General features: G+C 26.6%; 1 protein-coding gene across 7 annotated transcripts; it reads right to left on the bottom strand.

The window, feature by feature from the left end:
• Nucleotides 1-416: 416 nt before the first annotated feature.
• Nucleotides 417-16,581, bottom strand: LOC122716458. Of its 7 annotated transcripts, XR_006347027.1 has the most exons (22): nt 16,368-16,581; nt 15,805-15,854; nt 13,567-15,699; nt 12,829-13,501; nt 12,530-12,752; nt 12,020-12,451; nt 11,810-11,895; nt 11,522-11,738; nt 11,305-11,433; nt 10,903-11,006; nt 10,674-10,824; nt 10,399-10,537; nt 10,011-10,281; nt 9,169-9,923; nt 8,649-9,083; nt 8,400-8,432; nt 6,762-7,007; nt 6,027-6,393; nt 5,868-5,956; nt 5,162-5,206; nt 4,401-4,487; nt 3,616-3,643 (listed from the first exon to the last, which is right to left on the bottom strand). XR_006347027.1 is itself a non-coding variant. In XM_043939550.1 (21 exons), exons 2-20 carry the CDS (start codon nt 15,808-15,810, stop codon nt 5,177-5,179), a joined length of 6,519 nt encoding a protein of 2,172 aa, XP_043795485.1. In that variant the 5' UTR covers nt 15,811-15,854; nt 16,368-16,581; the 3' UTR covers nt 417-3,643; nt 5,162-5,176. The 7 variants fall into 7 exon arrangements, 6 of the variants coding, with proteins under 6 accessions (XP_043795485.1, XP_043795480.1, XP_043795483.1 ...); XM_043939550.1 differs by lacking the exon at nt 4,401-4,487 and having other exon boundaries at nt 417-3,643; XM_043939545.1 differs by lacking the exon at nt 5,162-5,206 and having other exon boundaries at nt 417-3,643.
• Between the last annotated feature and the right edge of the window lie 489 nt (nt 16,582-17,070).

Genomic DNA, 17,070 nt, shown 5'->3' with positions numbered 1-17,070 from the left:
TATTTTTTACTTTCAAAATGATCTCAACGTCTTATAGATTATAGAATTAATGTTGATTAAAACAATATTTTAATATTATAAATTATATTTTATAAACATTATAAATTTATAAAAGTTAGTTAAAAAAACTAAATTAAAAAATTAAGTTATATTAAAATAAATAGCTATACATATAGTAACTATGTATATATTTATCTATATTTTACTACTATTTAATATGCAATCCAATTCTAACCTAATTGATGTTGTTAAAAATATAGTATTAATGAGAAAAAAAATTTCAAAAAACGTGCAAATGTATAGGCTTAATAAAAATTATATAGAAAAAAAATAATAAAAATTGAAAAATAAAATAATTTTAATGAAAATAAATATATATTTTACGATAAGAAAAAAAAATTTTCAAAAGATTAAGATTCATAAGTTGTATTATTCTTTATTATAATAGCAATAATAATAGAGATAATAGTAATAATAATATACAGTATACATTTTTCATTATCCGTATTTCCCATAAACATACATCGAATTGTAAAGTGAATTAAAGATATATTATAATATGTTACATTAAGCCAGAATCGCATCATTTATAAACCATTCTATACATACATTACGCACAATTCATTTAATACTTCTGTTCAACTTTAACGTTTTTATGTTAAAATTTTATTTTGACTTTTACTTTACTGCGAGTATATTACGTAGGGAGCATTTGAGCAGATCGAATTAAATAATGAAATAAAAAATCAATTTTTAATCATCACCTATTGATAATCTATGAATAAAACATCATTACTGAAACTTACGATAAATAAATTAAGATCAATCAAATTTAGATATTATTTGAAATTTTAAGATCAATTAAATTTAAATATTATTTAAAATCTTAAGATTAATTAAATTTAGATAAATGTAGTATTAAAGTCTTATTATTTTCGCAAAATGTATTGTAATGATCATAACAAAAATAGATAAACCTGCTCAACGAAATCAAGATAGTTAAAAACAATTCAAGATTAAATTTGAATAAAAAATACTTTTTTAACAATAATATAACCACAACACATATTTTGTACCTTAATGCCATTTTTCACAAAAAGAATTATTCTGATTTTGATATTGCCTTTTAAACTAGAATATAATCATGAATTTCTTCAATTTTGTTTAATGGCATCTACATAAAAAAGATAATTTGACAAATAGTTCTATTTAAAGTATGTATCAATATGCGAATTTGTTATATTTTTCGAAGGGACTTATGCTTATATATTTACAAATCATAAATTTCAATATATCTATATATACGTATATACATGTAACATACACAAAGATGCGATTCAATAATAATATGCTACAATTTATGCATAATATATATGCTTGAGAGTATACTTGTCATGAATATAAAATCAGATAATCTAATATATTTTACAAGACTCGACAAAACCAGCTTTACTCCAATTGTGATTAATGGCGGAAAAGAACATTATTTCACACAAATATAATAGAATTATTTTCCTTCGAACAATTTGAAGACTGTTCGCTTTATGGAAATTACGGACACTAACAGAATAAAGTCTTTTCCTTTTCTTTCTTCGCGAACGGATACGTGTTATACATATTTTGAATATATTCGTTTAATTATATCCGCTACTGTCTTCTTGCTTTCGATCATTTTTTATCACAAAACGCTGGACGATAAATAATGAAAAACCAATCTATAAGGCTTATTCTACGTTTGTACATTGCATGAATGTTATTCTTCGTTCATCAAGTTGCCATATTTTCCAGTATTTCTTGGCTCATATCTAAGAATTTCCCTCGGTAATATAGTGAAAAATATAATATGGAATATGTATCATCAAAAGCGATCACCGAGAGGAACATAGACTTTCGGAATAATCGTATTACGCTCGTAAAAAGAAAAACGCGAAATAACATCTTTATATAGAAGCGTATTTACTCGTTTGCAAAATATTTTCTCTTCCACTTGAGCATATTAAACTTTTTATGGCATACAATTTGATAATTAGAGATTGAAACATTCTGACAGCACCAACGTTCTTGAGGGAAAAACGAACTATGCATTTTCCTTAAAGAGAAAAAGCTTATGGTTCGTATAGACGCTACGATCAACATATATCTACAAGCATAAGCAAGTTGAAGAATAATAATGCAACTTGCAATTATTTTTTTTAAGTGATAAATATTGTTATACTGTATAATAAGAAAAGGCAAAATTCGAAACGTGTAGTTTCATTTATAACAATGAACATAAAACGTAAAATATAAAACATATTGCAAAAAGAAGAATATTTGTAAAGGAAATATATATTTATAAAATACTAGGCACCCAATTAATTGATAGAAACAATATTGGAGAAAATATTTTTAGACGAAATATATAGAATGATTACGAAAGAAAGTAAAAATTTGACATAAATATTGGCATTTTTACCAATTATCCCAAATTCAAATAGATAAATGGCAGTTACGCTTCTTATTGATATAACGTTGGTATGATATACTAGTCTGATGATTAATAACAATATTTGCATGATATATCGCCTAACAATAGGATTCATAAAATTTTCAGATTTCTAACATTTCTTACATTATTGATATCTGCTTCATTTTTTATGCAACTGTTCTTCGCCAGTGTATAAAATCAGATATGACCGTATATTATTATGTTATTAGATTATTTGTAACGAATTTTTTCATAATGTATACGATACGGTCAACATTATTCTCGCTATAATTAACATTATAACATGCAAAATATTTCCGGAAAAGCATTCACGTAAAACTTAAATCTGAATCCTGTTACGAGCGCAAACTTAACATTCTTCTTATTCGCGATCTTACTCAACATAATCACATAACACACATTAATTTTTTTATTATTAGAATTCTCCATTTTATCTTATTCAATCAATTCATATCAAAAGACCGCGATTGAAACGTTTCATCCATTATCTTCAATGCCAGTAATACATATTTCTCCGTTTAGTAATTTACATCGTTGAAAAGCATTATTTATGTATATATATTGAAAGATAAAAGTATCTACGATTCGCACGAATTAAATCAAAGAACATTCCATTAAAAAAAAATTTTTAGAAAACAAGTACCCTGTGTATATTTAATGAAATTCAGTAACATGTGGAGCATGTATTCTCCAAAATAAAAGCTGAAGAAATCCAAAAAATAAATCCTATTAATATTAACGATTTGTTAAACATTTTTCTATTGTAAATTGTAATATTCCAAATGTTTACGGTACTATTTAAAAGCAATTATACGCTTAGAATACATATATACATATATATTCTCTAGAAATCTTATTTCTAGAAAAATGAAACTAATTTTTGTAAAATCGAAACATAGGAAATTCACGTATACTTGACTAAACTTATAATGCATCTATTCACTTACGTAATTTGAGGTATATTTGCCTGTTTAAGTTATGAAAATTTCGATTCATCTAAATAATGTGTGATCTTGATAGAATAAAAAAATCTTCTGGTTACTCATCAACATATGTTGTTCAAGATTGTGAATTTTATCGTGGAGGATACCCGCTCTGATGTAAGTTTTTCGCTGAACGATTCTTCATGTCGCTTGGGTTGTACATCATTGGTCCCTAAAGATTATCATTTTTATTGAAAAATATAATACAATAGATTTAAATTATATACAAAATATTATCAATCTCACAATTATTTATAAAATTATTATACTTATTCTTGTATAACTTTACCTACAACAAAATTAAAAATTATAGCAAAAATTACAATATTGTTATATGTTTTAAAGAAAAAAAAGATATATAATATATAATGTTTTGTAATTCAATTAAAATTATTAATTCTATTTCTTTAATATTCAAATTAATAGTTTGAAATTTATTGATTGTGATACAAAGCATAAAATATAAGCTTCAACATGTAATGCATACATTATAAGACCAATACCATAAATACATCCATCACCAAGCTCTCCCTTACTTTTGCTATATAAATTTGAGAAGTGCTTAACATAATAAGTTTAAGCTTGATGTAAATGCAAAAGCTATATGATTGTGGAATATCAAAAGAAATTTTATTTTAACTCTATTGCAAATGTAGAATATATTTTAATTAGTTTTGTATATTATATAAAAAAAATATAAGTTAATAATTGTAAGAATTATTAAAAATTTATTCAGAAACTGAAAAAAATTACTCACATCAGAAATCATTTCATTTACAAAAATAATCAAATAAAATATAATCTACAATTACAAATTTATTATAAAATATGATATTATAATAAATAGAATTTTTAATGTATTGTTGAGTATTTATATATTTAAATGATATCACCTTTAGAATATGAAATGTCTAATGCCACTGGATTACCTTGTTTTGTGGGAGGAAACGCGGATCCCTCATAGTGTAGCTCTGCACCTCTCGCGATAACGAGCTGGTTGAGCTCCATCGAGAGAACTGTGTGCCATATAATAAACACAACAATCTTTTCTCACTAACCAAATACTCATTCTATTGCTATAGTTATAAAAGTTTGTGAGGATGCAATACCGACTTTCTTTATCACAAAACATACATATTGTTCCACAAAGTGATTGTAATACAGAAAATTATATAATATCAAAAATATAAATAGTTGGTATTGCAAATCTCTAATATTGTCATAAAAATATGATGATTCTTTATGATAAATATTCCTTTTAAATACAAAAATATAAATCATGCTGAAAATTATAATGTATATACAATAGTGCATTATTTTAGTGCCTTGTACCATATGTTAGTTTGTGAATTTAAATCATTTTTTTTAATATATTATTATCAAAAAATTGTATACATGCAAAAGAAAAAGATCCTAAAAAATAATTTAATAATATTGATAAAAAATAAAAGAAGATGATAGACAAGCAATTATTAAAAAGTAGCTTTTACTGTTTTCTACCTTAGTATCATTTTTATCCTTATTGTAATTCACTTTGTTCAAGTGTAATGTTGTTCTACTGTTCAAATAATTAGAATTTGTTGAATACATATACAATATATGCATTATCATTCATGCTATAAACATTACAAACCCATGCATGTACAAAATAGTAAACAACAATGTGTAAAATTAATAAAATAGTTCTTACTATCAGCAACAATTATTATTTGGCTACATCATTCTGCCTCCCCGACTGCTTGCAAAGAAAACATAAAAAGAAAGGTAGATTAAACATAGATTTGCAACAAAGAGAATATCTATTATGATCTTGGAAAATCTACTTAATATAATGAATATTATAACACAAAAAGCATATATGATTTTCAGTTATGTAGGAACAAAATAATAAATTGAATTTTTTAATACTTGGTTTTTAAAAAAAGAAGATCTATTTCATAAATTTATATCATTTAACATAGAATAATTCAAATAACTAAAAATATGTATAATTTTTATATACTTTTAGTATTGCACATATAAAAATATAATTTAATTTTAAAAAATTAGATATTAGATAAATAGACAATACACAGAACTAGGGAAAAATTACGGTACGTACAAATCATTATTACAAATATATATAACTATAAGGGAATTTTGCAAAAAAAGGTAATATTTTAACATTACAGTTCCAGAAACAGGTTTAAGGGTATAATGAAGCTGCATACCAGCATACTGCAGCCATAACATAAAGATAATAAAGGAGTGTATAATGATTTTTGAATATAATGAAATTGTAAATATAAATATGAAACTGTATTGTTAATGTTGTATACATGTTTGTGACAATGAGAAACAATTGTATGTGCATAGAAATGTTTACAAAAATTATTTGTAATAAAAAAAAAACTTACCCCTTGAGATACATTTTCAGAAGCATTTGTAGGTATGACTGACGTTGCTGTTGGAGTTAAGAAGTCTACAGGAGCACTTGGATCATTAACTATAAAAGAAATGTTAATGCAATTAATCAAAAAAGACATAAGGATTCTTAAAATTTATTAAAAATTTACCTGGAGCGGGAATAAATAACTGAGGTGACGAAGTTGCCATAGGTACCATTGGGGATGTTACTGGAGTTGGTATACTTGAAGGTGCTCCACTATTTTTTGAACCACTTGGATTCATTACATCTATATAATTGGCACGCATACTTCTACCTCTAGGTAATTTAAATTTATTCACAGTGGATTCATCAGTTTGTAAAGGTGGTTGAGATGATTGAGATGATTGTGATGGTTGAGATGAAATTTGTTCCGAGGGAACAGGTGTTCTAAATCCCATGTCGGAAGCTTTTGGAGGAGGAGCTACTGTAGTCGAACTATTGTCTCCATCTTCGTCTTTGTTCATCCATTTTTTAGCAACAGGATCCCAAACAATCTATTAGAAATAAAATAAAATATAAATAATTAAATTTTCTTTATTATTAACTATAAAAAAAATAATACAAATTTAATTTGTGTTAAAAATAAATATAAACTATAGGGCTCGAGTAATTTTACTGTTTAATTTTGTTAGAAACAAAAGTTGGAATGTTAAGCCAGAATATATCAATAATTCGTTAAAAAAGATGTTAATTGAATAACCGAACATTGAATTATACTGGCCTTTTTCTCTTCCATCATTAAAGTCGTCATATTTACCATAAGAACTCGCGTAATAAGCCCTTAAGCGACAGAAAAACATAAAATATCTATCGTAATTTTTAAATAATAATATAAGATATATAACATGTTTTAAAAATTTACCGTTGGATTATTGTCATCTGGTAATATCATCTGATTTCTTGGTTTTGGAGCCAATTTACTAAATAGACCACCGAACCAAGAACTTCCACTATTAGATGATTTCTTTTCAGCTGATTTTTCTGAAGTTTTCTTAACCGAAGCTGCAGATTTCAAAGCTGGTTTTGGAGTCTCGAGTGCATCCAGTTCTTCTAAGGGATCATATTGTTTTCTCGTTGACGGTGTCATTGAAATTGCCGGTTGCGATGACTGAAATAAAATATACAATTCATCATCGCAAAGTTGTTCCAGCAAAGTTAATCACTGTTTACTGCAATAGTGAAAATATTTATTCTTATTTATTTTATTTATAATACATTTAATATTCTTTTTAAATAATTTTTTTCAAAAAAATATTTTACTACCACAGTAAATAGTAAATAACTTTGCTTGCATTCATAATTTATAATTAATATAAAATAAAATTTAAAACGAAAAGGCGAAGAAAGAGGCGCATTTCTTAAAAATTCAGAAAAATGAATAACATGAGAAATTTTATTATATATTTAATATTAACAAATTTATGTACATAAATGACATCTAAAACAAAAACAAATTTTATAAGCATGTCTATTAATCAAATTATTTATAAGTTATCAAAAATCTGTATATTTATTCATGCTTTTTAATAACATAAAATATTATTTATTTATTTCATAAACAGAAGAATTGAATTACAAAATTAATTTTTATAGATACAACTACACATGTATAATAACATTAAAGTTTTAAAATTGAAAAACCTAATATCCTCTACTCACAATTTGTGGGAACATCAATATCATAAGTTTTAGTAATAGACTTTTCCATAGGAACATTTTTTAATTCCATTAAACAAAGATCATTTGTAAGTTTAACTGGTAAATCTATTGGATATGTTCCACCAAAAATAAGTGGTTTATATCGATATAATTCAGTGGAATTCTGTGAAAAATTTGAATAAGACCATGCATCTACTGTATCGCAAATAACATCTTTCCTTCGAATATGTGGAGCTATTCTCATAACTTTTTTATCTTCGAAATTACAATATTGTGTTAATGATTGACTCATATTTTCAGAAACTATAGATGTTTTGCTTCCTAAATTTAAATCAAATCTAGAAAAGGATTCAAAATTTACTTTGCTAAATTGAATATCTAAATCAGTAGTTGCTGATAAAGTTAAACTATTTTCATCTACATTGTCAGAATTTTTATTTTCATTATTTTTCATTTTTTTTTTAACTTTACATTTTAGAAATATGGGTGATTGTGAAGAAGGTGGTTTCACATATCTATAATCTAATTTCTTTTTTCTGTTTATATCTTTCAAATATATTGTACTATTTGATAAAATTTTTGGATAAGTTGTTGTTACTTTTGGATATGTTATTATTTTTCGCGATTTCATAAAATTTTCATCGAAATTTATTGATCTAAAAGGATTAGAAGTTGATGATATATTCGTAGAAATATTAATACTCGAATCAGAAGAATGAGAAGTGACGCATCGATTTGAATTTGTTAATACTTTGCGTCGTCGTAATGAACTAATATTGGTGTCATCCAATAACCATTCAGGATCGAGTTTACTATCCACAGTAAGCATATAATTACTTACTTCAAGAGTAGATGTTTTTTCTTCTCTTTCCGTCTATCCGTGTGTAAGCGTTAAAAAAAAAAGGTAAAAAAATATTATTTCTATATATATATGATTTGTCACAAAATTTTACACAAGATGTTATTCTATAAAAAAGTCAAACATAAAATATTTAAAATATATATGAAATAAAAAACAAATGAATATAATATTTAAAATCATATATATGAATCATATATATCATATTATAAATTGGAACAATAGATTTACCTCATAGTTCCATTTTTCCTGTTGTTGAGAATCATCAATATCACCTTGTTCAGGAGGATATGATGAATGAGTTGACTGTTGCCAATTTGAAATAGTACTATCGTTTCTTCCATAATTATTTTGATAATAAGAGTCTTGATTCCAATATTCTTGTTGTTGTGGTTGCTGATAAGATTCTTCATTATTTTTTGTATATTGCATACTTTGATCATATGTGTCTGGTATATTTGATGGTAGAGATAATGGTTGCCATTCTGATTGTGTATCAGTCGTGGTTACTTCCATCATTGATGTTGGACCTTCTCTGTATTCAGATTGAATCGTATTCCATTGTTGTTGTTGCTTTATCTCATGGACTTCTTGATTTTGTATATTGTTATATGATTCTTGTTTTGTTTGAGAAGTATAAATTTCATTCTCGATAATTTCTCCCATCTGTAATAAAATAATATTTCTTTTTTTTTAATATTTCTATATTATTAAAATATTATAATATTAAAATTTATATTTTTAAACTTACATGGCATTTACCAACAATTTCAGATAAATTATTGAACCAAGTTAAAGTTGTAGTTTCATCAACAGACTCTTTATATACTGGATCATGATATCTAATCCTGTCTCCTAAATTGTAAACTGCATTAATAAATGATTTTTTGTACTTTGATGGTTCATTAAAAATATTTACTGCAATTTGTTCTATGTACAGTAAAGCTTTTTCTATTAATCCATGATCTACCATTTTTATTGCCAAGTCAAATTTAAAGGTTTGAAGATCTATTAATGTAAAACCTGGTTCACTGAGGTTTCTAGCATATTCATATATTTCCGTAAGCATAATAGCTTCCGTTGTGAAAAATGCATTATAGGGTTTATGATGGTTTGCACCAATTAATACAAGCTTTACATTACTTGCTCCATAAGTACCAAAATCAACTTGTGCAAGTATATAACAAAAATGAGCTGCATAAATATCTCCTCGCGTAGAAAGTGTATCTCCAAGAGTTGTAATTGAGCGACGATTAATTTCTGGATTAGCAGATGTATTCGATATAATCATAGCTAAATGAGGTCTCCAATCATCCCACCGTGGATCTGATATACCAGTAACAACAGCTGGTACACGACCAGAATGAAGTTGATATAAAGTTTGTAATGGATCGTGAAATGGTAAACTATTAGCAAAACGTGTCATTACAGATGCATGTGTACGTTTATCCAATTTGCTAGCTAAGAAGAGTGCATGTCCCCAAAGACCTTCATTCATTGCATATTCTGCATATTAAATGTAATAAAATTTATAACATCTAAATATCTAAATTCATTCATTGAATAATATAAAAATTATAAATTTATATTTACCTAGTGCTTCTTGAACTAATCCATAAAGCAATGTGTTTCTAAACTCGTCTGTTATCTGTTCAATGCTTTTTCGTGTCTTATTTTCGATTTTTTCAGATGCTATTACACTATCTTGATTACCTTGAATACTATCTCCAATTGATATTCCTGATCTTTGAGATATTACTGATTCTCTTCTTCCTGAATCTTGTAATTTTTGTTTATTCATATCGTAAGGATATGCATCTTTGTTTCTGAGTAATAATGCTGCTATATCAACACCAACAACATTCTAAAAAAACATATAGATATAAATATATATAACTAATAATTTATAACTATTTTATTTTATTTTAACAATAAATTGTAATAATTATAATATAATTTATTTTAAAAGAATATATCTTACTCCATTTTGTTGAATCAACATAATCATTAATTCATATAAAAGTATATATGAGGCACGATCGACCATTTCTTCGTTTGATGCTGCTTTTTTAATTTTATTCTCGCAATATTCGATAATAGTTTTTTTATGAGTAACACCCCTAAAAAAATATATATATATGATATTACAATATAATAAAATTTATGAAAAAAATTATTAAAAAACTAAATGAAAGATGTTTCAAAAATTAATGATAATACACATGCTTAGGATAATAGATACTGAATTACACTTGCTTAATTAAAGGACCAGGATAAGCTCGTAAATCACGTGCTACAGGATCATGCGAAAGTAGATTTTCCAACTTAAAAATATCTACTTTGGCTCTTTCACCATCAGATGGATATGCTGGATATACATGTATCAAAGATCCAATAGAAAAACATCCTAAATGTAAAATATATAATTATAAAATTTTATAAAATGAATTTTCTTAAATAAATTATATTTAATTAGAAATCATACCATATGCATGTGAAATAGAAAACTTAGTTGGTGTCATGCGCGCAGATGTAGCTGCCGAATCTTCAAGCATAGACATATCGCCTAAAGTTCGTTTGTCAGTTGCTCTGGAAAATATGATTTTTATCATTAAATAATTAAATTAAAAACTAATAATAATATAACGAGGGCAACTACAATTAGAAAAAAAATTAGCTTGTTTCTACATAATAAGATTTACAGATATATAAATATTTTAATTTTTAATAAATACTAGCTATAGTAAAGAATTCTAACATCTACCTAAAGAAAATTTTTTAAAATACATCATGAAAATATATTAACTAAATTACTTTCAACAATAGAAGATTGATATTTTCAACATTTTGAACAAGTGTCGAACCGAGAGAATTCTCTCGGTCTCACCTATTTAAATTTTGATAACTTGAATTCTGTCTTCGTTGCGGACTCCTAGTCCATTCAGGATATCCGAAATACGGAACATATAATGCTTTGTTTGGCGAGTAGAAGCATGCACTTGAATTTGTAAAAAATCTAACACATAATTAATATTATAAAATCTATAGGAAAATAGAACTAAAGTTTTCTGATTTAACCCTGTTTTAATTTTTTTAATGCTTACCTTTCGTCGCAAGAACTACGCCCAGAATGAACACTTGCTCTGTCTTCTGGATAATTACCAACACCACGAGAAATGTGTTGTTGCTGATGTTGGTTAGCGTAATATTTATGATACCATTCTGAATAGAGAGCAGGATTTGTACGTCGTAAATTTTCAATATATGCATAATAATTATTGGCATAATGAACACCATAATCATATCCAGGAACACCATATCCTATAATACGAAACAATTTAAAATATTTTCTAAAATAAAAATTTAACTAATTTAACAATAAATATACTTGCCATTATAAGGGTAATAAGGATCTCTTGTTCGCATATAATATTCTCGATCTCTATCGTTATAAGAGGATCTACTGGATGGTCTAGATCTAAAAAAGCAAAAAAAAAAATGTATAAAATATATAAAACATTACATATTAAAGTATTAAGTTTATTATATATATATATATAAACTTAATAAAGCATATATATATAATACAAAAAAATATTTACCCTCTACTATAAGGATCATCATAATATTCTCTTCTATATGGATCTCTTATATCATAATCATCGTATCGTCTTGGTCGTCTATCGTCTCTTCTTCTATCACGATCAAGATAATCACGATCTCTAGAATATCGTAAATCATAGTCTCTAATTTCTCTACGTCGCATCCCATCATCAACTCTATCTTTTCTACGATCATCTGATCTTCTTCTAATATCTCTATCATCTATATCTTCTTTAGCTCTGTTTCTTCTATCTATTTCTTCTCTTGAATGTCTATCAAGATCGTCTCGACTATGATGCTTACGATCATCTTCTCGATAAGGAATTTCTCGACGATCGAATTCATCGCGTGTATTATATGTTCGATCATTTTCTCCTCCACGACGACGATCATAATAATAATCATCATCATATTCTCGTTCACGATCATAACTGCAAATAAATTGATATAAAATATTACATTATCAAATAACTTTTATAATTTTTATCAGAAATTAATTATCTACTAACTATGCACTTTTTCGTTCGTATTCATATCTTCGACGTTCCGAACTGCTATCACGTCGTCTTTCTCTACTATCATCTCTACTATTTCCAGAAACCTCATCATCTTCATCTTCATAGGAATCTCTACGATTCGATGCACTAGAAATTCCTTGACTCTCGCGCATTGATGCACCAACAGCTTCCTCGCGTTTATTTCTTGAATCACTAGTTTGATCTTGTATCGTAGCTAAAATCAGATACAAAAATTTAATAAGTATAAAAATATTAAATTTAAAAATATTAAATATAAAATTTTTTCTTACAGTTTATTGAAGGAACTTCTTGAGAACCTGTAACTACTCTTCCATTAGTTCTATCATCTGAAGATTGAGCAACTTCATTTGGAAATGCACCGCCCGGTATTTGTCTAAGATTTTCATCTGTTTGTTGTACAGGATCTTCAGATTCATTACCTCTTCCAGGCACTTCCCGGGTTTCACTTGGTTCTAACATAATTTGTGATTGAGACTGATATCTTTCTTCTCCAGATGGATCATTTCGTGATTGTTGTGGAGGTAGAGATCGTTCTCTACCAGACGGATCATTTCGACGTTCCATCGTATCAGAATCTGCTCGTGAGAGTAAAGGAACATTTCTTTCTTGTCCAGGTGGAACATCGCGTCGTTCTGATCTTTCAGATATGTTTCTTATTTGAAGACTTTGCTCTTGACCAGAAGGATCATTTCTTCTTGGATCAGATAATCTTTGACCGGATTGAATATATTGTTCCTGACCCGTTGGGTCATTTCTACGAGGATCTATAGAGCTTGATTGTCCTGGTACTTCGCGTAAAAATGGAATGTCATTAGGCACTTCGTCATTTTCATCATCTTGACTCGGCGGAGTTGGTTCATGTTCTTGATGAGAATCAGTTAATTCTCCAGTTTCCAAAAAAGTATTTCTATCATTTGATGCAAATTCATAATTATCTGGTACCTGTAAAAAATTTTGTTTTATTTTTCTTATTTCATAAAAAAAATTAATTTGTTATTTTTATATACCTGCTCAGATTGAAGAAGTGAATGGGATCGCGCAGATTGTTGCGCGGAAGGTACTTCAATATTATTTATTTCTTGCCTAAAATCACGCATATTAAGTATCTCCTTGGTAGAATTCAGAATTGGTTTAGGATCATTATCTAAAGTTTCCTTATTTATGGAATCTCTTGAACCATATATATCGCGTTCTTGTAATGATGGCGTAACTACTTCTAAATTTACAAATTCTGAAGGCTGTTGAATATTTTCATAGTTTTCTACATTTTGTTCTATACCCCATTCTTTAGATGAACAAACATTATCTTTTGAATACCATGTATTTTCTGAGACATGCTGTAAAGTATCCTGACTATACCATTGATCATATCCACTTTGTGTTACATTATCTATAGGTTTAATGTTCGTTACTTGATATGCATTAAGTACTGAATGTTCTTGACTAATAACTTTTTGATTATCATTAGAATGAATATTTTCTGTACTAAGTGTAGCACAATCTAAAGGCAATCCAGATATATTATCAGATGTAGTATTATTATTAGAAGCCGTATTTTGACCCCATCCATCATCACATGTAATAGATTGTATTTCTTTAGAATCATTTTGATTTTCTAAATTTTTATTTAATTTATTACCAAGACTTAACTGTTCTAATTTTGTAGGTAACTCTTCTGTTGAATTATTTTTACCCCATTCTATTGAATCATTTGCTAAATTAAAATCATTATTCTCTTGAATAGAAATATTTTCAGAACTTGCAACAGTTGATACAGTTTCAGGAGTAGCAGACATATTAAGTCGGGAATCAGAAAAATGTGATTTAGCAATATTTGTTTTTATATGTATATTAGAATCTTTAGAATTTACAGAATTTGGAATTAATGAAGATATAGATTTCTTTCTTTCTTCTTTAAGTTCTATATTTGGATCTGTTGCTGAAGTAGTATTAGATTGAATATGATGAGGTGGTATTGTATGATTTTGTTGTCGATCATTTGTAGCAACTACACCAGTAATTTCTTTTTTAACATTTTCTTCTACTATATTATTATTTTCTTGCTGTTCTTGTAACCATTGAGATGCATTATTATCATTCATTTCTTTCCATTTCATTTCTGACTGTGAAATTTCAGTATTTGTTGCTTGTGACCAAGTATTGAATTCATCATTAGCATTATAACTTTGTGATATTTGTTGACTTTGATTTAACAATGCAGATTCTTGATTTTGAGCATTCCATTGAGAAGATGACATATTAATTTGATTGGACCAATTTTCATCATTTGCATCATTTATAGAATGTTCTTTATTGTCTGTAGAAGATGGAAGGTGTTGAATTGATCTTGTTTGTTGCATTTGTGATGTATATTGATTACTTATATTATCAAAATTTTGTGCTTCTTTATCCATTTTTTGATCTTGCCAATGTCCTGATATATTACTCTGATTTTGCCAATTTTGGGGAGGTATTAAATTTGTCTGATCAGGTTTAATCCAATTATAATTGCTGCTAACTAAAACAGGACGTGTTGTTTGATGTTTTTGATTTTGTATACTTGATTTTTGTTGTGAATATGAAACATTTTGAGACTGATCACTTGTCCATTGAAGCTGATCAAAATTCATAGAACCAGATTTCACAGAATTTGTTCGAGGAGGTGGTGCATACTGTTGATATTGATTATAATTTGAATAAGGTGTAAAAGAATCTGTATGATTAGGAACTAGAGATCTACTAGCAATATTTCCTGATGTGTTTCTATCTGGCATTGAATTCTGATTAAGCAAATCAGATTTTTTACCATTAACATTTTGATAATAATGGTCCTGAACAGAATTAGATATTAACTGTCCTTGATTATATGAAGGTATATAATGCTGTTGTCGTTCTTGTTGTGATGATTGTTGTTGTTGTTGATTATCTGTTTGTTTATCAAAATCCCAGTTCCATGAATTATTCCAAGGATCATTTGATTGTTTTGGTTGATTCAGAAGAGATGGTTGATGTTGAATGGAATCATTTGATGATACTTGTGATGGTACTCTAGATATTGGATTCCATACAGTCTGATTATGAGCTCCATATCCTAAACTATGATCTACTCTAGACCTAGATGGTCTAGCTCTATAAGGATTCTACAAATATATTTTACAAGATGTTAATAAGTAGAAATCATTTTATGATTTTTTAATAATATTATAATATTTTTTTTATAATATTACATTTTAAATTTTACTTACACTCATATTGCCTTTATGATAGTAAGGATTGTTTCTTATTTACACAAAATCTATAAAACAATAAATAATTTATATATAGTATTCATTGTATTATAAATAAAAGATNTATGAATGTTTTTAAAAAAATTCAAAATATAATTTTAAAAAGTATTCTTAAATTAATAAAATACATATAAAAATATGTTCTCATAGTACAGAAAATATACATGAAGATACATGTCATTAAATATTTATTTTTCATAGTTTTAATAATATTTTGGTATTAAAAAAATGACATTTCGCAAAGTAAAATTAAATAAAAAAATTAATTAAGATTTTTACATCAATACTAATAATAGTTTATTTTGAAAAACAAAATTCCTTAAAACTTTTGTACTAAAAGTTTAAAATTACTATAATTATATAACGAAAATCATGAGAGAGCAGTTATTGTATGCAAATAATATAACTAATAGATAAAAAAAAAGCTAAAAGGTGAAAAATTGAAAACATCGTGTCGAAAGTTGGAATACCAGCTGTGATATCCAACTTAGCGTTCAGGGACCTCTCGTACGTTCACTCACCTAACTATCGTGTCTGGCACTGGTATCCATACGCGAGAATAAGCATTATTTTTTCGCACAAAACATTCGAATCGTTACTTTAATAAAATCAATCGTTTATCGACGTAAATCAAATTTTTACGAAACAAAATGAAAAAATCACAAATATGTAGACATTTTATGAATACTATAAGGAAGATGTGGGTTAAGCACGTCACGAATTTTTCTCGTTGACTTTCCACGCGAGCAGAACCATAGACGCGCACAGCGCGGACGCGTTGATCTCAAACGTCAAAAAGATCTCCAATAAAATCTCGTTAGATGGCATTGTAATATAATTTAAAATATTTTATAAAATAAAAATATGATTTAAAATAATTTTATAAAATACAAAAATATTTAATTAATAACTTGTTAATAAAGATAAAATAATGATTTTTAAAAATTTATAAAAAAATTTCAAAATATTAAAACGTAATAAGATATTATTTATCTGATATGAAACAAATAGTTATAAATCTTATAATTATTTATTTATTTTTGTTCATTTTATTGCAATTTTTTATTTCTAATATAAATTATTAATGTTAATATTATATTATTTCGAATATTTTTAATTAAATTAATCATAGAATATAAAAACGATTGATATGAAAAACATAGTTATAATATATTCAATGGAAGCTTTAAAATGTTCCACAGTGACTGACGTGGTGTACTGAGA

This window comes from Apis laboriosa, unplaced genomic scaffold (assembly GCF_014066325.1).
Source record: "Apis laboriosa isolate Shangri-la unplaced genomic scaffold, ASM1406632v1 scaffold45_cov149, whole genome shotgun sequence".
In the NCBI taxonomy this organism is placed as follows: domain Eukaryota; kingdom Metazoa; phylum Arthropoda; class Insecta; order Hymenoptera; family Apidae; genus Apis; species Apis laboriosa.
Note: the sequence above shows the minus strand (reverse complement) of the source record. Positions and strands in the feature narration are given on the sequence as shown.